Source organism: Rissa tridactyla, chromosome 14 (assembly GCF_028500815.1).
Source record: "Rissa tridactyla isolate bRisTri1 chromosome 14, bRisTri1.patW.cur.20221130, whole genome shotgun sequence".
NCBI lineage: Eukaryota > Metazoa > Chordata > Aves > Charadriiformes > Laridae > Rissa > Rissa tridactyla.
In genome coordinates, this window is record NC_071479.1 from 9,486,942 (window position 1) to 9,510,243 (window position 23,302).

A 23,302-nucleotide genomic window follows, 5' to 3' on the forward strand; every position below is an offset into this window, starting at 1 on the left:
ATTAATCTCACTGTCGCTCTTCAGCATGTTGCAGGAAGAAAATGCTATTAATCTTATCTGTTTTCTGTTACTCGGCTTTGTGTTCAGCGAAGGCCAGGACAGCCTGACAGTAAGACCACACAGTTTTCTTCCCTGCCTCCCTCCTTCCTTCCCCCGCGCCCCTCCTGCCGTGGCAGAGCAGATTGATCCACTGTTATCTGATTAGAGAGGAAAAGAGGAGGGAAAACAAAACCGAGAAAACAAAAAAAAAGAGAGTCTAATTTTATTACAGGCACTAGCGCAAAGTGTCTTGAGAGCCTTGTGCCATTTATTCCAAAGAAAGTTGGCCCAATTAAAAAACCCCATAAACCTCCGTATCCTAAAAGGCAAAGGGAGCAGGAGAGGCAGAGGGACACCTGCAAACAGGCTGCCTCCATCCTTGGAGACAGCCAGAACACAGCTGGACACAGCCCTGAGCAACGAGCTCCAAATTTGAAGCTAGATCTAACTTTGAAGTTGGCCCTCTTCGGACCGGAGACCTCCAGAGACTCCTTCCAGCCTAAATTATTCTGTGATTCACGGCTCTAAATCTAAAGCTTGGTGTTTGCAGGCTCTGTTGTACTTCTCTTCTGCCAAGTGAGGTGACTTGCGTGGTCTCTGCTTTGGAAGGAAGAAGCCCAAGGTTTTGCTATCGAACCTCCTGCTACGGAGCCCACCCCCCGCCCCGCAACGACGCCCCTTCAGCCAACGAAATGTTTAGTGATTATTTTCAGCCGTGTGGGACCCAACCCTGCAGACAATTTGTGACAAGCATTGCGTTCACTGTTGTGGTTAGATTTGCTGAGGTCTAAAGAATGCCTCGTGGTAGTTCAGAGACGTGCCTGGAAGGAAGCATTCCCAAGATCAAACCTTGAGGCCCCCAATTCAGCAAAGCCTCTGAACATGTGTTTGAGGCTCGCTGAATTCTTTGCTGAAGGGGAGTGATTCCCGGGGCTCTGAAGAGCTACATAATACAACAAGAACATCACTGCAAAAATAACACTGTCTGAAATAATTACTTGTTGTCCTACAGGATTATAACATGTGTTAGCCTTGTAAACATGGAAATAAATTACACTTATTTTTTCTGTGCTCCTCAAAGAGGGACCCAAGCATTCTGTATTTTCCAAGAAAACACCCCACCAGTCTCAAAGAAGACTTTTGTTGGGCTAAAGGCAGAGGATCCGGTCTGATATTATTAGATTATGGAGAATGATGAATTTCTGCTTTGTTTAATTGTTATTTATTATTTAATATGTACAGTCACTTGATTCCCCAACGTCTTTATGTTTTTGTGTGGGATTTTCATGCTTGATATGTTAAAACAGAATACAAGTTTGCATCTTTCGTTTGTCTAGAAGATTAGTTTCTCTCTAGCTCTTGATGTCCTAATTCTTGGTGGTCCAGCACCCATAAAAGCCAACGGGGTATTTCACAGGTTTTACCTTCTCTGAACCTCTCCAAGGGATATGATGAAGGCAGTGCTTGCCCTAAAACACCCTGATCCACCCTTGCAGACCCCGCGCGCACACTGAGGCCATCACCGCCACACCAGCAGCACCACCACAACTGCAAAGTCACACAACTAGACATTTTCTAAGGTCTGGGTCCATGCACCTTTCCACTGATTCAGTTAATTTGATTCACCTAAGTGAATCCCCATCTTCGGTATTTCATAAACAACTGAATTTGATTTCATTTGCTTTTGTAATCCAGGACCTGCGCAAAACCACGAACTTCCAAAGCCCATGACAAACAAACAACTTTTTACCTCTGGAATTCCCCTTTCCTTTTCAACACAAGCAAATCTCAAAAATCACTTCCTCTGTAACGGTGTAGAAAAATCCATCTGTATGTTTTAGTTGCTTCCTTTTCTGACCATATTGCTGTCAGACAGGCTTCTTCCACACTCTTAACCAGCCCGGTTGCTGACACCAGAGACGACACCAAGTATGAAGCAGGCTCCTGCACTCAGCTGGCAGGACACCGCTGCGTGGTCCAAGCCTTGGGACACCCCGCTCTTAGTCCTGTCCATGGACTTATTTGGATCATGATGCAGTTCCTGCCCAGCCCACACAGCCCGCTTTCCTTGAGAAACAGTGTAGACAGGGGAGGACCCGTGTCATCTCCTAACGTAACGCTGGGCAGTGGCCAAAGTACAGAGCTGGGCCAAGGAGCTCTGAGCTGCTGCTGAGCTGTAGCTGAGGGTGATACAGATGCAATCATACAGCTCCAACCCAAACCCTTGCTGGACCCAGCCTCCCATCACGCCTGACTTCTGGAGAACCCAAAACATTTGCATAAATGTTTATATCACTTTCAAAATATTATGACTAATATCTTTCAGTGCTTGAGGCTCCAAGGCAGCAAGTAACTCCAAACCGAAATGTAACTTCAAGACCACCAATAGTCACAATTAGCCTTGACCATAAACACTCTCAGGTTTCAATGCAGCAATTTACATATGTAAATATGTAAATAAGTACATCACCAAATCAGGCCTCAAGTCCCACAGCGTGGGATGCTGAAGTAAAAACGTAGCTATTGCGATGACACAAGCAGCCCCCAGCCTACCACCCAAGGGAAACGCGGTGCCTGTGAGGTCCTTTATATGTTGCTCCAAGCACAAGAGATAACCATCCATTTGCCAAAAAAAGCAAATTTCAGTCTTGCCAACGTTAAATTATCTGCTTAGGACTGATGCCCTGAGATGAAGGCACGGGATCGCTAGATGGGACGGAGTATTTGCTTGGTCGGTCCAGATAAGGAATCTCATGTAATCTCTTGAGAAAAAGCCCACCCTTTATAAACATTAACTTGGGTTTCAGAAGCTCTGCGCGTTTCACCCTTCCCCAGACCTGGCTGGGCCCTGTTTGGGAAATGCAATCCCACAACGTAGGGCTACCCCACAGACGGTGCAGCGTAAATTGGTCTCCATTTCCCTCCTCTGCCCCCAGCATTCCTAGAGAGTTTAATAAATATGTAAAGCTCGCAACTGCAGCCCTGCTATCCCGGATAGCTCGAGCATCTTCCGGCCATTGTGCTTACAGGTTTTGCTAATCAGAGCAAACCAGGCTTGCAAATGAAATCTGATTAAGTAGTTTTCACCTCTGAAAAAGGGGATTAGCTAGACCTTTGATCCTCAGATATTGATTTGCAACTCAAAGGAGGTGTGACCTCAGCTGGACTTGCTTCTGGTCTCAGTCCCTTCCCCTTTCACTCCTCCTCCTGTTTACCAGAAAAAAATCAGTTCATGTCTTCTCACGTAGCCAGATCTAAAGCCTATTGAAGCCAGTGGAAAACCACCCACTGACTTCAATGGGCTTTGGATCAGTCCCACAATGGCTGACTTAGCCTTAAGTCCTAGCCTGTTTCAAAGCCAGCAGAACCAATTTCCCATCCAAATGACCAGAAGCTGGGAAGATATGTTCGCCTTTCAAACCTACAAATTCCACCTTTTTTTCTCTCTTCCATGACAACTCTTCAGCTGGAAATGCTGAAAATACTGTTGATTTTTTCCCATACGTTCTGTGTAGAGTTGTTGCCCACCGTGAGCGGAAGGGCTCTGAGCCAGACTCACCGATGCAATTGAAGGATAACTCCTGCAGGCAGAATAGGGAGCAGCCATCACCGTTGATCTTATTCATATCATCGCATTCTTCCCCCAAGTCTCTGTAGGCAGGGCACACATACGCAAAAAAGAGTCAGATGGCAAATGGCATCATCCCAACAATTGCTGCACCCCCTCTGCAGAACCCCACAGCCCTGAAACCCAGTACAGCGGCTTTGTGTGCCGACCCTTACAATACCTCTCCCTTTCTCCTCCAGCCCTGACTTTCATCATTCCTGGTTCACAAGCTTGCCTGGCCACTTCTCTCCTGCACATGTGGATACCACTTGCTGTTCTCTGATGAGGATATGAGCAACTTCCTTCATAGCTGGTGTGGCTGCAACTCAGCAGGTGGGGAAAAAAGAGAACAGGAATCTCTGAAACTCTTTGTGTTAAATTTGGAAGGGCCAGACTGTGACCCCAGCATGGGAATAACAAGGCATGAAGCCTGGCGCTGTGCTGTTCCAGGTGACAGCACTGGGAGGAGAGCAGTCCACAGGGAGGAGGTGGTGATGGGGACGGGGTCCTGCCTTGCGCCAGCCCGTGTGGTTGCAGCAGCATGTGGGGAGAAGAGTGTGAACCAGCTGAGAAAGGGGCTGCCACAGCTGCAAGTGGGGCCACAACCAACCGAGCTGTGACACAGCCTGGTTCCTGCTCGCTCCTGAGGCAGCTCAGCTATTGTTCGACGCTTGCTGCAAAGCCACAAGTGATGCTTGAGGAATGTGCAAACATAACAGTAGGAGAAAAGTTATGGAAAGCAAAATTAATCTGTCTTTCTCCACCTCTCTCTCCAAGACTGCCCTGGATTCATATGTCGTTTGGTTGTTCTCTTTGATTTCCCTGCCTGTTGGGCCTCATCCTGTAAATTCTTGCTGCCAGGTATATCATCTGACAGAGTTGTACTATGTGATTGCTGATCAGCATTATTTCAAGAAAATAATACTGGCTGGATTAAGCACTTGCTTGTTGTTACTTCCATTGTTTAAATAATTAAATTATCTAATGCCAGGAAGCTTGGAAGCAGGTGGCCTTAAGGGCCAACATAGTAGAAGAATAAGCCCTAACATAGTTGTGAATGATTGTTTTACATTTTCCGTGGCCTGGGGATTGGCAGCCGGAGAGAGGGAGGAGCTGATTGAGAACATGCAATTCCCAGCACTCCCCCTCAGAGGCCAAATCTATCACCTCCAAATGCATCCCAGCTCCGGTGGTCAGGCAAACGAGAGGTTGCACCAGTAACCTGGTCCACCATGTGGCAGGACAGCATCAAAGGCTGCGTGAATATTTCCAGCACTTACTTCAGCGTCATATAGGAAATGTCATATACATGTATAAAGATACAGATACGCGAACAAACAGCATAAACAGCATATAGCGTACTTTCATATCGATCCTGCTGTCTGGACTCCATTATCTGTATCTCTGTCTGTATCTACTGGTGCCAGGATAGCAGGGCCTAAGTTCCAATTAAATGTCATCATCCTGGTAATCATCGAGCACATGAGTCATTATCTACAGATGAGAGCCGGGCTAAACTAAGGAGACATCAGAGGTCATCAATTCCTTTCTAGTCTCAGCTTCTGGCTGAGGAGATGTGCTCAGATTTATCTGTTTGCTCGCTCCAGACTTACATTTGGATAATCCCGTCTCCACAGTATCCACTTCCAGAGATATACACGAGCGCGGGGGAAGGCTCGCTCTCCTCCGTCCCGGAAACAATGATGACCTGGTATGTGTACGTGGTGCTATCGCTCAGTTCCCTGCAAGACAAAAGGAAATATTAAGCGACGGGTACAACAAAGGCAGTAGCAAAGGGCAGAGAAGGAGGTACTGAAATAGGGGCTGGCTGCCAAAAAAGCAAATTTTAATTCAATCGGGTCCTCAGAATACTCCTACCTCGTTTTGATGGGATTAATTTTTGGTTGGGTGTCTTTTTCTTGTGAGCACGATCAGCGCTACCTATGTCCATGCCTGATTTATGCACAGCTCTGAAATAGGTGCAACTCTTGGCCACTTGACAGCTAAACTATTTGCTGCTGAAAACCATGCGGTTTGGTGTGTTGCCGCTTACAACTCTACCCACGGGAGAGATGGCATGGCGCTGACACCAAGGGCGCCAGGGGAGGTTTAGGATGGATATCAGGGAAAATTTTCACACTGAAAGGGTTATTAAGCGCTGGAACAGGCTGCCCAGGGAAGGGGTTGAGGCACCGTCCCTGGAGGTGTTTAACAGACGGGCAGACACAGAGCTCAGAGATATGGGTTAGTGACGGGTTTTGTCAGAGTTAGGTTGATGGTTGGACTCGATGATCTGAAAGGTCCCTTCCGACCTGGGCGATTCTATGATTCCATGATTCTACTTCCTGAGCCCAATCCAACTGCAGCTGGAGCCAGTGAGAATTTGCCTATTAATTCAAGACAGAATCGGACTGGGGATGTTTCAGTGATAGATAAAGAAGTTATCCACTTTGCATATGGGTATTAAAACAGTAAGGTTAAAAAGAAGGTTTCTTCCTCTCCAGGACAGCACAAAAAATAGGATCCACACCCCAGCACTGGATCACGGTATTAGCATTGAAATATTCACAGAGAGACTTAGCAAACTATTACATATTTATGCAAAGCCATAATTACCTAAATCCTGTGCATCGGTAAATGAGGAATAATTTTTTATATGCAATACAGAAATAATATAAGCCTAATATAAATGTTTAGCTCTTTTATAATGTCTTTTACATTATCAGAACTCAAAACGTTCCACAAAGAAACTCATTACCATTATCCTCATTGTGCCGATTTGTAAAGCCACGGAGTGGCGAAGGCAAAACGATTTGCTCAAAGTCATCAATCAGGCTAATTGCAGAGCCCATAACGCAACCCAGCTCTTTCCTAACCCACGCCAGTCCTCTACTGACTACGCTCATATTGCCCCAATTACTGACAGTAATATACAGGTCTTTTTGTCACAGGAACTTGGTCAAAAAGCATGTGCTAATGAAGTGTGTACTACGAAGAGATCTACTACCCAGAGCAACAAAGCCATTGAAGCAGAGATCAATGGACTGTAGTTACTGAAATCTTCGACTTCGTGAAATAAGTATCTCCTTACAACATTCATTAAATTAACAAGCATGACTTAAACTCCAATATCACACATTATATTTTACAACAAAGCTGTTTCTCATGGATACCGTGCCTGCAAAATAACTGTCATTGGAAGAACTGCATGCGAACAGCACTGGGATTTCATTCTTTGTTACCACCCCCGAGGTGGGGAGTGAAACTCAGTGGGGTGAAAACCCAACACCACCGGCTTTCTCATTGCTCCTCACCTGACTCCTGCCGGCAGCACTCTGTAGCTCCCGTTAGCTACGTTCGAGAGTTCACACAGCACAAACAGTATCTTAATTCACTTACAGACTGGGGAGACATCTACCCAGGTATTGGTAAGAGTGTTTATTCAATCAAAGTGAAAAATTGCAAACTCCTGCCCTTGGGACCTATTTAAAACAACTGCTTTGAAAAAAAAAAAACAAAACAAAAAAACCTTCTAGGAAGTAACTTAAGTGGCCAAACACCCACTGATGGTTTCCTCTAGATTTCACTCCCGGATAAATCCACTTATTAAGACAGGAAGTTTCTGATATATACTGATGAAATCAAAGCAGAAGCAAGCCTTGGTTATTAAAGAGCAGTTATTTCTCAAGTTCTTTCTCAAAACCATTCGTAAAATATTTAAGATTAACAAGTATACTTGCAGAAATGTGGATTTTGTCACCGGGGATCTGCTAACCACAAAAAAGGTTCAATTCTTAGAAAAGACTGTTAACAAATGAACAGTTCGGGCAGCTATAACAGCTACAGAAGAAATAAATCCACGCTGCTTTTCGATGCGCTGAGATCACAAGCGCGAGTGCAAAATAGTAGTTTGCAGATTCTGATTTTTTTTCTGCGATTTCCACCAAAACCCACAGGTGATGGGCAGGGATGGGGTGAACAGCAGAAAGTGTGCCTCTGCGGGCGTGTTTCAGGGTGTGGGAGTGTTTGTGTTTGCTTGTGTGTACATGTAAGCAAAGGGAAAACAGGGAAAGTTCACGTTTGTTTATGTACTGGGCGGGAAGCTGGCAGAACATAGTGGAAGAAGACAGTACTAAATTAAGCACAGCGAGAGAATATGGTGTTTATAAATTATTAGGTGACTGGAGATGAATGTGTATGTGGGTGAATAAGACAGAAAACTGGAAATGAAAGTTATTAGGTGGGGAGAGCTCTGGTGTATTTAGCTGCACGGACTGTGAATGCAAAGCTGCGTATGGGGAGAGACCCTGCGGATGTCGGAGGGAAGACGGAGACTGCTGGTGGGGAGAGATGTCGGAGGAGAGTGACGGTGGCTTTGGGGCACCGGGCTTTGGTCTAATCCTGTCACCTGCTACCCGCTGGCGAGGGGAGGCTGCCAACTGCTCAAAAATGGAAAGCTCTTGGAGAAGTGGTATGTCCTAACAGGCGCATGATCCTCATAGTTTAGTGACGGGGGAAAAAAAAAAAGGTCATTTCTTCTCTAAAATAGAAGGTGAGCAAAATACCTGACTTCTTACACACCCATTTAGGTATTTGCACAGCCTGGCATCCCTTACTTCTACACTGCTTGGGTACAAAATAGCTATGAAGTTATTTATGCTCACAATACCCCATGAGCTATGAACGTAGTATCTTTGTCTTAAGATAAAATACAGAGGAAAGGGAAGACAAATGCCTAGAGACATATGGTCCCTGCAAAGCAATGGCGGGACCAGAGGCCAGCTTTCCAGTCCCACACTGCAGCCGCGGGGCCAATCCTTCCCCCTTCCTCATCCCAGTCTCCTTTCAGACAGCCCAGTCGAGAGCGACCTGGAGCCTCACAACCTTCCCCGTCCCAGGGACAGCAGAGAAGCCCCCAGTTGTCAGCCCCAGGGCAGCACCAACAAACCAGCCATGCCCAGAGGAGACCAGAACGGGGAGCCCGTGTGCTCCAGAGGTGCCCTCCAGCATCACGCAATCAGAGCTGGAGATGTGCAGCGGCTGGAGCACCACAAAGCCACCTTAGAAACTCAAAACTCAAGCCATCGCACTTTCAGCTCACCCTGGCCTGATCAAACTAGGGGCAAAACCCTGATTGCAGCTGATTGCCTGGATGTGGCGCTTCACAAGTTTCAACGACTGGAACTTGAGATACTTCTGTCCTCCTGAACTGTTAAAAATATTGTATCGGCAGCAACTGAGAGCTTTAGCGTTCCTTCACAGTACCCACATTTTGGAAAAATATAGTTCTAATGGGATGACATGTGCAATACTTTGGGCAGTAATCCAGTACCATAGTGAGGGAGGGAGGAAGGAACACAAGAACCAAGGGGGAAAAAAAAAAAACCCAAACAAAAAAAGAATTTATTCTCTCTCATACAGTTATGGGGCACCAAGGTCGGTATTACAGATTGTATCTGGAGATGTCAGCAAGAGAAGCTCTGCTACAAGTGGTGATAAAAGTGAGATTTTTGACCATTTATTTTCTCTCCTGCCTTCCCTCAGAACTGGTGGCACACTAACAGCAATAATGTGCTCTTTCACTCTGCTGTCAGGCAGGTCGGACGCACGCTGGCTTCGTACGATGCTACTTAAGGAAGTGAGACAGAAGAACATCTTTAACATTAAGGATGTGAACAAACACTCCTTTAAATTTATATCTATGGTCTTTTAATGACCTTTTCGAGAACTGAGTAAGCCGCATTGATCGCTGCAGCTTCCGCCCGTGGGGAGGCAGTCTTATTAAAAAGCAATGACTCAAGCCCTCTGCTTAGAGGGGGAATTAGGACGTGCCGTGTGAAATACCACGAGGGCAACTTTCCTGTCTGCTGTGGCGAGTGACAGAGCCAGGGTCAGGAATATAAAACCCTCTAACTCTTTTCCTGTTTTTACTGGGGAGGCTGGGCAGTTGAGTTAATCTTGCTGTGTCCCCCGGGCAAGGGACCTCTGCTTTCAGTTTGGGTGTTCCTGGTAAAACTTACGGGAAAAATTATACCTCTGGGAAGTTGTTTTCTACTCTGACCAAGGTGGGTTTAAAGGATCATTGAATTTACAGAAGCAAGGTGCGTGCCCTTGAGCGCCAGCAGACCTGCGAGGGCTGAGACTGCCCCAAACCCTTCTGCTCTGTGCTCACGGTAGGGCTTCAGCAGCCGAGGACACGGCACGCGCTCGAGATGCAGGGAAAACACCGAGGGAAAGCAAACATCTCTCCCTACTACAAGGGCATATATGTTTTTCCTACTACAAATAACAGCAGGGAGGGTTTTTGTACAGCAAAGACTTGTTTCCAACACAATTGAAAATATCCTTAAGGCTGATCCCAGCTTCTGCCCTATGAAAACACAAATGGCCAGAGAGCAATGAAAGCAGACAGCGTTCCTGTTATTTAAGGACAAGATGACGGGGTCTTAGGCATCCCCAATTAAATTATGGCTGTCACAGGCAGTGTCACGTGAAACAGGCATATTCCACACCTCAAGCATCCCCATGAAGGACTCATCTTTCTTTGACCTTAAATAGCCACCAAACTCTTGAGGCAAAAGAGAACATTTCCCAGTCAGCTCTCCACAGCCCAGAACGAGCCCTGGTCTGCCAGCAATGTCCCCGCTTCCCTCTAACACTGTCACCGTTCCCTGGCAAGGAAGCCTTGCCGAACAAAACAGGAAATCTGCTGGCAGTGACCCCACATATACACTTGTTGCAACGCTTTGCATCAGCTGCTCAAGGTGGACTCAATACAACCATACGTGGAAGGGCTGAAGGTCTACACCATCTCCTGTCCCCTCCTCTGCAGCCTGGAGCTGTCCCGTCCGTCCCCACAGGCTGCTCACCACCACCGAAACACCCAATGGCATTTACAGAGGTCCTGAAACACCCCAAATATCCACTAACTCAGTGAAGCAGCACTGCATCGCTCAGACATGTTTAGAGCCTCCCAGTCCTGGTCACTGAACTGGGGCTCAATGTTTACAGATTGGAGGAGCGAGCACTGCTCTCTTCGTCGCTCCTCAGAGAGGAGGTCGTTCAACTGCGCTCAGTTTTACCTCTCCGTAACGCCACCGTGGTGTCTCCAGGCTCCCCCATCCTCAGGTGCTCCAAAAGCAATTGATAAAGGGTAACCCAGGGGATGAGGTCACTTTAGGACAACCCGAATAGACCTGCTCCCCAACTCCCATCCTTTTTCCTGTGTTGCCATTGACTGTACAAATATGACCATTTTCTTCTTTTATCTCCTCTCTCGCACACGCTCCCCCTTGCCTTGCCTTTCCTTCTTTTAATAAAAATGGCATGAGAAGCACGGCAGAAGATAATGAAGAGAATTCCTGCCTGGCTCTGGAGTCGGCAGAGAGGAGGGGTGGGATGCTGTAAACAAAAGAAGGACGTCAAAAATCCTGAGCTCTTGCGACGGGCTGTTTTTTCAGCTGCGGTCGGGCCAGTCTCTCGCTGTTTGGATAAGCCCAACGACATGGCAGGTGCAAAGGTCTCAAAACAAGTCTCCTGACTCGCTCCCAGACACCGAGCTGACTCAGAAAACATAAATGCTGAGGAAGCTGCCTTGGAGAGGCTTTTCTCCCCATCCATGACGAGATAGGTCCCAACAGAGGTGGTGGGTTTGCTCCATGCCCTCCGGCTTTTTTATGATTTATTTGTTTACAAGCGAATCAAAACAGGGTAGTTGAAGGACTGAATGAACGCTCATGGGTTGGATGGGAGAGTGGGGACTCTACGGTGGACTTCTGCTCCCAAATCCAGTTTAAACCTGAACTGGGTATTTCCAAAGAAGATTGACAGAGCAGCCAATGACCTAAACAGACCATCTCAGCTGGATACTTGGTGGGGAGCTGTTTGTACCATGAGGTGGCTCTGCTCTCTGAAGCCCTGAGTGTCACCATTCAAAGCAGTGGCACCAAGACAAAGCCCACACTCAACTTTTGGTTGTGACTGCATCAGGAAGGCATTTCTTCCAACATCTAAACCAACCACCTTACTCCCTCATGCAATACCATGGAGGTCCCATGCATTTGAGACCGCAGTCAAAGGTTGAGAGATCCAACCTATTAGGAAAAGGGGAATATCCTTTGCTCCATTAAATACTTCTATGAACCAAAGTCACCACCAACTCTCATAATCACCACAAAATCAAAACAGTCAATTAGTCTACAGCTCTGCTCTTGCTTATGCTGGTGTAAATCTCATGTAACTTTAGAAGCTTCAGCAAAACACTCCAGGTTTAAACCACTGCAACTCAGCTGCTTGTGTGCTCCCCTGAGTTGCAAACACGTGCCTTTGCTGCTCCGGCCAGCTCCCTGCCCACACGAGATGTCCTGGCGCAGGACGACACGCCTGGCTGTAGCACCTCAGCTCTGAAACCCAGCGCCTGTTTAGGACCTTAAACACATTTGGTTTTGAACATTTGTTTTTTTCACAGACCGCTTTCTTCTGTCCTTTGTGCAAGAATTGTAAGTTTTTTAAGTGGCAAACATATAGATATACATGCAACTGATTAACTCCAGCAGACTTTGATATAATTGTCCAAGTATTTGCCCTGGTACCAATTTAAAACACAGTAGCACGTTTGATAAAAAACAAAGTTTGCAGCCAAGGCCTTAAAGATATTTCTTGGTTTTTCTCAAAAGAAAAAAAAAATGTCAAGAGACAATTTTCTACTTTCATGTTTAAACAACAACAACCAAAAAAAAAAAAAAGAATTTTTAAGGTGGATGATATAAATGGAGGATCTAAATGCGGCTGGGTTACAAATCCTGTGATAACGTAAACCCTAGAGGCCCAGGGCCTCACACGGGTGTTTGTACTAGACAGGCAATTTCACGGCAGCGCACAGGTTAAGTGTCAGAGCACCTGGTTGCTATTAGAAGCAGGGAAGGAGGGGGAAATCTGTTGTGTTTGCTTCTCCAGCGCTGCCATCAGACCCAAAGCTGAGATGGGAGTGCTCCTCAACATGAAGCTCAGACGTAGCCACCTACTCCCGACCGGTGGAAGCCAGCACTTTTCTCTATCGGTTTCAAGGGAACGGTGCCAGCATCCACCCCCTGAGGACAGTGCCCCCGTGTACTGGCGCGGCAGACAGAAAATAGTAACATGATCAGCAGGCAGGTTAGGACAGGTTAATTGCTTTAAAGGACATCATCGTCATTGGCGAACCTTTGCCTGTTGCATCGTGCCTCTGGATAAGGATTGTCTGATTACTCACACCATTAACGACATCCCGGTTGTGCCGTGGCTTCTCCATGCAGGACCACTGGCGGCAGCATCCGCACAGACTCCAGCACTGGTTCGTACCCTGCACAGGGTCTGGGACCCCAGCAAGCATCCCTCATCTTTCGCATGGTGATTATTCATCACTGGGGCTGGGAACGTTTCGGCTGCTACCCTCTTTGCCAGGCTCGCTGTCGCCGTGAGCAGAAGGCTCTTCCCAATTTAGGGTCACCAACTTGGCAGAATAGCGTTGTTGAGCTTCTCTGAATCCAGAGCTGACCTCTAGGATTTCCTTTCGACAGGCCTGAGCCAGAACTCCATTTTCAGAACTTAATACCCTCCCGTTTCCATGTAATCCCACCAAAATGGTAAACAGAGCCATAGGAGCAGCCGCTCGCAGCGCCTGATCCAAAGGCTCCTGAAGCCAGTGGAAGTTATTATGTTCATTTTCAGTAGGGCTTAGATTGGGCCCCAAGCGAACACAGATGTTTGCCATTTTCTCTGGTTTCACCTCTACCATCTCTCCTCACCAAAACTCCGCTTTGGAGGGCAAGGGCACGGGGGCTGTGGCACGGGAGGAGGGAGGGAGCCTATATGTACACATTGCGTACGCGGCAGAGAGACGTATGTGCTCTCCCGCACGCCGCACAGCAGAGCACAGCGAGATGGGTGAGGAGATGAGGTGACTATTCCAAAGGAACATTTTGTCATTTCCCTCCTTAGGGGCTCTGTGTTTTGCCTTAAGCCACTTCAGATTATGAGAAATCCTACTAGCTGGTCTCTAGTGGGATCTTTAATGGTTTAATAACTGAACATTACTGAACATATTTCCACTAGCCTCTTTCTAAAATCCCATCATGAGCTAATTTCCTCTATTGTCATTACATCTGCAACTGGTCTTACATTTTAAAAAAAAATCTGTACCACTGTGAATAAATGATCTGGTTTACTGCACTCAGGGCCAGTATGTTCAGTAGCGGCTGATAATTTGGGGTGTCCAATTCCAGGCACCCTCTCTGGGGCACAATTTGCAGAGAAGAATGAGCTTTATTTCCACCTTCCCCCTCCTATCACAAAAAGCTCCAGGAAAATGCTGGAATTGGGGCATCAGCACAGAGATGCCCCATGTCACTGTACATTCAAGAAGATCCTGTCCAGAAAGACTAAGATCAAGACTGGATGAAGCAATCCCATGACGGGTGCCGTGCAATGCCGCACCTAAAAAGCTTCCGTCTTGTCTGTTGCTATATCCTACTAGGTCCTAAGGACAGCACACGAATTTTAGTGTTACTGCGGCGTTATTTTCAAAGACTCGCCTGTTTGAGTGTAGCTCCAAATTTAACAGAGGCTTGGAATTTATTTCCGAGGAAAGTATATTAAAATAAAATGCCCAGGAAATGATCAGGCCAAGAGTTCAGTAAAAGTAGCTGAAAAAAGCTGTACTGGCTGACGCTGCCGATAAAAAGGTAGGTAACACATTTCTGCTTCTTCTGCGGTATTTGAGGCTCACTCCAAGTTTTACAAGAGAGTTATTTTTAAATTGTTGCATAACACATGTCTGTCCAATATTTCTTTCCTCAATCAAGCAAAGAAAATGCATTTGTTATTCCTGGGAGATTTCTGGTGCTTCTTATCTTATTTAGAGCCCAAAATAAAGATGCACACAAGAAGGCAAACATCAGAGAGAAATTATTATCCATGAGATAATGCACAGCCTAATTTACCACATATCTGAGACTGTTTCACCTGCAATAAATTATTTTCCCCAGCAGGAAAAGTCCTGTTTGACCTTCATTTTTTTTTTTTTTATCCTGCAGCTGAAAACTCTGCTACAACTTCTAGGTCGTGAGTTCAAATTCCACCCTGGCTGGGAGTGATTAAATATATCCATTTCTAATAGTATCTATTTGGTTAATAATAGGAGAGCAGTTAACGTTCACTTTTTCAGGGACACTTGCACATGGATAAGTTGTAGTCTGCGGCTCTGATCTCTCTACAGCCTCTATGTATTGCCCAGGAGGCACATTGGAGACGTGAATCCAGTGCAGCAGCAGTCCCCGGGGAGTCCCTGGCTGGGGCAGAGCTGGCAGAGCCCATCCCGAAGCAAAGTGTCATTCCCCAAATGGGCCAGTCCCTCTTCCCTGGCTCTTCCCGTGCTCTCGAGTAATTTCTTTAAGAGAGGGGATCATTCAGAGCAATCCCACCCTTCCAAAATAGACCAAGGCTGAAAAATTCCTCTGGGCTGCCCTGTCCCAGGATCACAAACCCATAAAAAGATAAACGCGCCCTTACTACCTTGTTCTTGCATCATGTGGGGCCGAGCCAGAACAGGAGCTACGGGTTTTGTCAAGTGCCAGCTATAGTTACAGCCTTACATAAGAAACCGCAACAGCGAAGAATCACAAATCTATCACTACAGCTGGCACCAAATGGCATCTTTGCACAGGCTTAGCAGAAAAGCTGCCTACTGAATGGGCACAGACCGTCAAATTGTTCTTTCTCTTCTCCAGGGCAGGGTGAAGGCAATTTGGCAGAGGGTGGTAAGGGAAAAAATTGCTCTATCTGTTCTGTGTGTGGGGTCAGGAAGCTGGTTTTATTCTCTCGCAAAGATAACCTGGCACCTTTAATGAAGGAAGCAAGAAAGAAGGAAAGCCATCAGAACGTGGCTTCCAGCTGTCAAGTCACATCAGCCAAGTGGAGATGTATAATCCCTGAGAGCAGCGGCACTGCTAGCCTCTAACATTTAATTGTGAGCTCTTTGAAAGAAGGCACCTGGCGTATTTCTTCTGTAAAACGCCCGGCACGCTACTGGCAGCTATAAATAATAACAACCGCTACCTTGGTATTTAGCAGCACAACATATGTGAAGGAAAAGAAGCAGTTTTCCTCCTGGCTTAGCGAGCTCTCGGTGTAGAGCAGGGGTACACGCTCCTACCTGGCACAAGGAGCAGAATCCACCATCCCTGCTGCCCCGCTGCCATGCCAGCCAGAGGCAAGGCCACACTGTTCGGGAAAGGGAAGAACTTCCCCAGGGTGATGTTGGCGACGAAGATGCTGCTGGATGGAGAACTCTCCATCCCACCATCACCTCTGTTAGGGGCAGAGAAGCCTATGACCAGTTTCCCGCTCTTGGAAGGCAAGGTGTGGGACAGGCAATCGTCCCATATTTTTCTGTTCTTTCATCATGGGAAACTTCTAGGTTCATTAAGCAGAAAGAGGGCAATCAATACCATCTGCGTGAGGAAGGAGCTGATGACGCAGCCAAGGCCAGAGAGGGCCTCGGAGAGGCGTGAAGACGGAGGATGCTTGCTCGTGGATCACCAGCACCTCTGCTGAGCTCCAGGACTGCCACACTGTGCTACACCAGCTGAAGATTAAACTTTGCCAAAACTAATCACAGGCAGCTCCGATACACTCAAAGCTCTTCACCGACACGCGGAGGCTTTCAGACAGTGCCAGCACGGCTGCTAATCCAGTTGGGAAACTAGGGCCAGGGAGGAACAACTGAAACATTTACTCCTTAATGCAAGGACTCTGGATGAAGAACGAGGCAAGAATTTGCAGTGCTAGTACTGCACCTGAAACTGGAAATTATAGGGGTAAGAGAAACCTGGTGGGACAGAAGGGCGTTTGCTTCTTGGGAAAGCTCAAAATAGCTTTGTCCATGCAGCACTGCAAACTAATGATAGGGAAGCTCTGAGGAATGAGCAAGAAAACATGAATAGGAGTAAATCTGTTCATGTTGAAGCTTGGTAAAAGTGTTTTTACTGGAGATGAGCTGTAAACTTTCATATGGATACAGATAGGGATCTCTAATATATTACTGGAGAGAAATAATATGGAGAATTATGTAATTATGGGAAATAAACCTCCTAGTTGCAGACTAGAGAACAAATGCTTTTAATAGTGGCAGGTCTGTGGGAATTGCTAGGCGTGAGAGCAGGCATCAAGTACTTAGGGACTTGAGATGACAATATTTTGCATTTACTTCTAGTAGCTGTAATAGGTTGGATTGAAAGACAAATTTGAATGGAAATGGGATTTTGTCTTTCACGTTGGGATTAACTAACAAATATTTCCTGCAAAGAAAGATCTGAACCCAAAAGTCCAAGTATTCCCAGACAACACAGAATTGGTAAACAGGCTCAGTCAATGCAGAGAAAGATGGAGTTAATGTAGAAATGACTAATTTGCAGGACTGGATGTCTCAAAATGGCGCATATGTTGGTATAAGACAACATTATGCATGTAGAATCAAGAAATTCAGAATAAGCTGGGAGCTCTTCAGTGCAAGCGAGAGGGGAAGAAGCAGTTGGTTGTACTTATTCAATTGCCAGACAACTAGAACCATCAGTGGGATGTATCCACAAGAAAAGCATACAAGGTCCGTGCCGCATCAAGGCAAGGCATTTCCAGGGTAGCTGGGGAAGTATTTGTGCACGAGGACATCTGGAATACCGTATACAGTTCTAAAGCCTGTTGGGAATCCAGATGTGTAGCATGCCGATATCACACGGACAACCTAGCAGCTCTTGCAGATAAATCTGGGCATGTAAAGTGCTTTCTTAACATTTCAGTCCTATCTTAGATACTCCCCAGTATTTCCTGGCATATCAAGAGAGGTTTGGCATGGTAACTGTGGAGGAGGGGTGAGCAGAAGATGGTGATAATACGGGCTTCAGCTTTTGGTGTTGGGAGAACATCCACCCAGCGATCTGTATCTTGCTTGGGTGGAAATATGGTGTTAATTATCTTCATGACAGATGGATCTGGCAATTCATTTCAGCTGCTTTAGATCATACATTCCTCTGGCTGGTAGACCTTCAGAAAATAGAGAAATAGATCTTCAAGATGAAGGAAGGAATGCCATAATAAGGACAGATGTTGCCATGAAATTTTAGTGGTGCATTCAGCGGGGACTTCAGTTTTCAAATCATCGTTGTGATATTCCTATTTTTCCAGTCCTGTGTTCAGCTGGGCCTGGGTCATGTAAACGCGTGTCTTCCTATTGAGTTCAGGGGCTAAAAGGCACACCAACAATTGGCTGTAATGAATTATTGCTCATTACGAATAGCCACTGCCGATTCTCCAGCCTCTCTGCTTGTTTGTACTTGTAGGAATTTACCAACTCTTTCATATACATTCAGACTAAGAATCGTTTTCCATCTCCTTCAACTACTCATCATCTGGGGTTTCTGACAAGTCATTTATCATACGGCCTTCTGATTGGATACCAGGAACAAATGGCAAATGCATCAATAACGCCAATTTTGAAACAGTTGTTCTGGAAAAAGCACATGGAACGCTAAGGACCCATGAAGGGTGCCACAGCAGCCCTCCAATTACCTGCAAGCTTGGTGATGGTAATCCTTCAGTCATTCTGCAACCACCCCAAGAAGCCCTAGTGAGATCTGCCCTCCACCGACTTAGACGCGGAGTTAAAACACAGTAAATGACACAGAATTTACAAGCTTAGCACTGAATGGAACTCCTGATTCTAACAAAATATTTTAAAATATTGTACTTAAACAACAACTGTACACATACGACGACCAGTCCTTTCCAACTATTATCAAGCAACATAAAGCTTTTAGCCATAGAACGTAGGTGTAAAACAGCCAAAACTGAGAAGAAAAACATATTCCCTATATGAAAAAATGCACTTTTCTCTCCCAGTCTCTTTTTCCTTTGTTTTTCAAGTACGACTGCAGTATCTCTAGGTGTCACTTAGGTACTAAAGCTCTAGTCAGTGTAAGAACGGCTCAGATGAACTTATCACAGGACAGCATCCTTGCTTCTCAGTGATGTACCATTCTGCAAAACCAAAACTTGTACCATGGCTTCATGCTGGGATTCCTCCTAAGGCTATTTCAGTCAATGCCTTTGTCTTGAAAAAGCCTACAGGTTAACACGACAAAGATGACCTGATCCATTGCCGTCACGACGTTTTGAGGTTTCCTACGAAGTCTGTGGCAGAAAAGTTGGGAAAATTTCCAATTCTAAGAAACTTTTCCAGTTACTCTGACAATTTGCCAAAACTAACCTTGGCGTCTCTCGGCTTAGATCTCGCCAGGACTCCCGGCTGCTCACTGCTCGCAAAGTCGGCTACTGAGAGCGCAATGGGGAACGCGGGCTGCTCACCCCAGACTGTCCCCGTAGGACTGACACCTGATTGTCCCCGTGACAGCCTCAGGAGAGCATCTCGTTGTGGGCACTCTCTTCTCACTGAGCTCATAAAAAATCAGTAGTTGCTACCAACAAATGCAAAGGCAATGGTTACTTTCCCACTGCGACGATGCGAGCGTAAAAGCATGATAGTAAGGGCAAAGTGAGGGCAAAACAAAACAATTACCACATCCACCATTGTGACTATTGCACACGTTTTTTCTAGAGAACAGCCAGAGTGGAACCCTCTACGTGAGAGCACAGTCCAAACTTTGGATTGAATTGTGAGCTGAGACTTTGAGATTTGCAGATGAGGCTCCTTGCTTATCGCTCGCTGCGGCGTGAAGACTCAGCAGTTCTGTGCTGCACCTGGCCTGACCTCTTTTCTCTCCCCACTGATTTATTTAGCTTTCTGCGCTCTTCCTAGGCTCTGACTCTCCTTTTGTACCACAGATACCAGCAATTCCGGCTGATCGTACTCAGTGGAATTGAGCGTATCTTGCCTGGTTCTGTAAGGTCCAAGGATAAGGTCCTGTCCCTTAGAGATGTTTGTTACCCTCAGCTTGAGCCAAGAGCTGAGATTAAAATTCAGCTGGAGAACAGAAGGTCCTGCGTTATTTTGCATTTCTTAATAAAAGGTTTCCACTGTTCTAGTTATTTACTCTCCTCCGTGGAGCACCCAGTGCTGACTAGGCAAGGGCTATCCATTAAAGGCTGTCTCTCCTCTCAGCTTAAAGAGAAGTTCCCTCTCTTTGATGGGAAGAAGGTAGGATAAATTAATTTTTCTTTCAGCATCACCACACCTGGGGAAAGGATCTTGCTCAGAGATAACAGTGCAAGCAAATATTTTCTTTGGGAGAAAAAGAGAAAGTGAGGATCAAGGTCAGAGGAGGCAAGAGTAAAGATATGCGACTGCCTTCAAAATAACCTTCCATAGAACATGTGGGGGTGTCGTTTTATTTAATATGGAAAACATGCAAGAGCATAAAGGAGGGGTAACTGGCTCGGGGCTTACAGAGAGATAAAGGGGCTGCAAAGTCTGGTTGCACAGATATGCTGAATTCCAGCTGTACAGAAGGAGACAGGCAGATGAAAACGGGTCGAGAGAGACTGCATTTACCTCTACATATATATACATAGGCCCAGAGCCTCTGTCCCTGAAGCATCTCCCCTTGCCTCCTGCTTATGGAGGATAAGGACCGTAGCTACTCTTTGCAGAAGGTGCTAATGGAAAATTCATCTTGCTTTTGCCTCTACTACAACCCCACAACCCCACGCAGAGTTTCAACATGTTTGCTGCGTCTCGAGGTATGGCCCAGCCGCAGGCTGGACACAGAGCATCAGCCTACGAATGTGCATGACCCCCGTCACCAGGGGACACGGGTCAGCATCGTGCGCATAGGCATATCAGGATAAAAAAAGCACCCCACTTTTCAAGATTTCAAGCACGTGCCGAAGTCTTGAATCAAAACCAACTACAAGTGCTTAACAATCTGCATCTTTGACTCCTCACCCAGTGACTACAAACTTCTTTTTTAGTTTTCCAAGCATCTCATCGAAGCTCACTGGCAGGATTTTCCCTGGAGTCCCTGGAAAGACACAGGCGACGTGCGGCCAGCGAGACTAGAAGGCCGCGTGAGGTTGGCTGTGCCAGCCTCCAGGAGCATCCGTTACTGGCTACTGATCACAGGTAGAGCCCAGAAAGACTAACACAAATTTTATGTCTGATTTTTAGCTGGCTATGTAACTAGGTGAGGCACGCAGAGAGGTACAGTAATGTTACCCCGTGTGAGTTATTCAGCGACGCACAGGAAAATTCTCATTAATCCCTGGCTACTGATTCAATTATTAGAGCACCCTTTCGCTACAGCTGGCTGTAAGCCATAAGTCACCCACAAAATCGTAACAAAAGACGAGGGAACAGAACTCAGAATCCAAGTTATGTTTTGGGGCTTTTTTTTTTTTTTTCCTTCACATTTTGTTATGAACTCAAAACTGGACCTGTTTCTGTGGGAACTTGTGCTAAGGTATGCAAATATTTCAAACCAAACCAGTCCCATTTTCCAATGAGAGTGGGCCAGGTTTCAGGCAAAGATGCTTTCGCAGCAAAACCATGGGAAAATTCACCATTTTCCACGTTTCCAATATGCCAATATTCATCTCATGTTATGTGCCAGCAATTGTTGGAACAAGGCTACAACCCCAGAAAGCACTTAAGCACATGCTTAACTTTCAGCACATGAGTAACCTCAGTGATGTCCTGGGTTTTTGTTTTTACATTCACTATTGTTCGTTACCGTGAATTTTTAAATCCGTAGGGACGTTTTGCATCTTCCCAGCTGTATAATTGGGCCATGAAAGGGATGGTAGCTCATGATTACTGAATTGTGAATTAATCATTTTTATTATATTTAAATATGCTTTAGAAGACCATAATGATGTATGCTTCCTTGATATTAGCTGTACTAATTAGATCATCTTTTCTAAATTAGAGTGCAGTTTTCTTAGCAGGTTTCCTTTTATCTGGTGTTCATTTTTCAAAAGAGCTTCATGTTGTTCCCACAGAAGAGTGAATCATTTCCAGGGAATCATCTTATGCAAAAGATGTTTTTCTTGCCGCTGTACAATGCCTACGGGTAGACCGTGGATCTCCTGAAATCGTTAAATATTTTGAAGTTGGACTTTCCTCAACAAACATGTGTCTCTTGACTAGACGTGCATAACTGCAGCTGGGAAAAAACTCAGTCCCTACACCAAAACCAGCGCATTTGGCACATTCGCTGTGTTAGAACAATGCCACTCCACCACAAGGTTTTTCAGTGACACATGAAAGCAGAAAATGAAAGCGGTTGAAACTCATTTATATACCTGAACATGCAAGTGTATTTTTTGCATCCTTTCTTTAGCAGTTAATTGGTGCTCCAGTACTGAAAGCCATCCTGTCTCCTCCATTGAAACGTTACTTTCAAAAGATTTCTAAGGAAATGATGACTATGTCACTCCAGAGGTTATCTTGAACATTTAACTTATCATAGCTCAGGTAGTTTGCAATATCCTTTCAGGTTAAGGAAAGCCGGAATTTCACGACTCTGCACGACTAGCCCAGAAATTTCTCAAAAATTATCTATGAAATTCTAGGCTATATCACCTGAGCGTGATGCTCCTGGTTCCAGAGACAAACTATGAGAATATCCTCTCCTGCTAATGCTTGGTGTGTCTATCTAGTTCAAAATCCTAAAAATCAATTGTGATGCTGGACATTAACAGGATGAGAAGAACAGGTTATTGTTTTTCTCTGAACAAGTCTATTCAGCTCTCTGGAAAGCAGTACTTACGTGTCTACGAATCTCCTGCTGAGGTTTGAGATGACAATTGGAGAGCCAGACTGGAAAGGAGGGTCCCGAACCACTTTGTACTGGATGGGTTTGCAGTCCGCGCAGAGCGTGCTGTGGGGGACGGAGCTCAGCATGGCAGCATCAATTTCCAGGTGCTCATCCAGAGTGTAGATCTGGATCCCATACACCTCCTCGCCCACTTGTCCCGCATCCAGCTTTATGGTCAATGGGATGTCACAGAAGACGTTCTGCGGACCGAGAGAAATGTTCTTCCCGCTGATGGTGAGCAACTTGATGTCATTCACCGCTCCGCTGGAGTCCCAGTCTGGGGAAACAAATGTCACCCAGACTGTGAGGGACTCTGGAGTCAGGGGATAACGGAACTCCAGCTGCAGGTAGCAGCCCTGAGGCTCGGGACAGGCCGGGGGCACTGTGTGTTGGTTGACTGCTGAGTTGGGACTCCATGTTCTGACACTGGATTTACAAGGTTGCTCAACATCAGGGTGCCCTGGAAAGAAAGAAGGAAACAATGACAGGGCACAAAAAAGTCAGAGAACATGGGTTATCATTGGCATCAGTCTTGAAAGACAAACTGGTGGCAGGAGAGCGCATCTGTCCAGGAAACTAATTATTTACTTGAGCAGAATGGCCAGCACAGAGAGGAGGAATGTTACTCCAACATCTCCTGGCTGCGTAAGAGATGCAAACCCAGTGTCAGTGTCCAGCTGGAGGGGACAGCACACACCGTGCCAGTGCGTCTGGTCCTGTATGTCCTATCTCTAGTGCCTTCCCCTGTGCCAAGCGATGGTATTTTCTACCCCCTCCACTTGGTACTTTACCTGATAAACGCTCACTTTGCCTTCAGTTCACCTCCGTGATCCTACTTATTTCCTTGCCTCTC

At 46.0% G+C, this 23,302-nt stretch overlaps 1 protein-coding gene across 3 annotated transcripts in view; it reads right to left on the reverse strand.

Annotated features, from left to right (window-relative positions):
- PAPPA (pappalysin 1) overlaps window positions 1-23,302 on the reverse strand; it is a 234,598-nt gene that overhangs the window by 85,696 nt on the left and 125,600 nt on the right. For all 3 annotated transcript variants that reach the window (XM_054221055.1, XM_054221056.1, XM_054221054.1), the window contains exons 7-9: window positions 22,402-22,909; window positions 5,260-5,388; window positions 3,599-3,690 (exon numbers count right to left, since the gene is read on the reverse strand). In XM_054221055.1, the coding sequence (XP_054077030.1) occupies window positions 3,599-3,690; window positions 5,260-5,388; window positions 22,402-22,909 (729 nt within the window). The remainder of the gene's footprint in view (window positions 1-3,598; window positions 3,691-5,259; window positions 5,389-22,401; window positions 22,910-23,302) is intronic.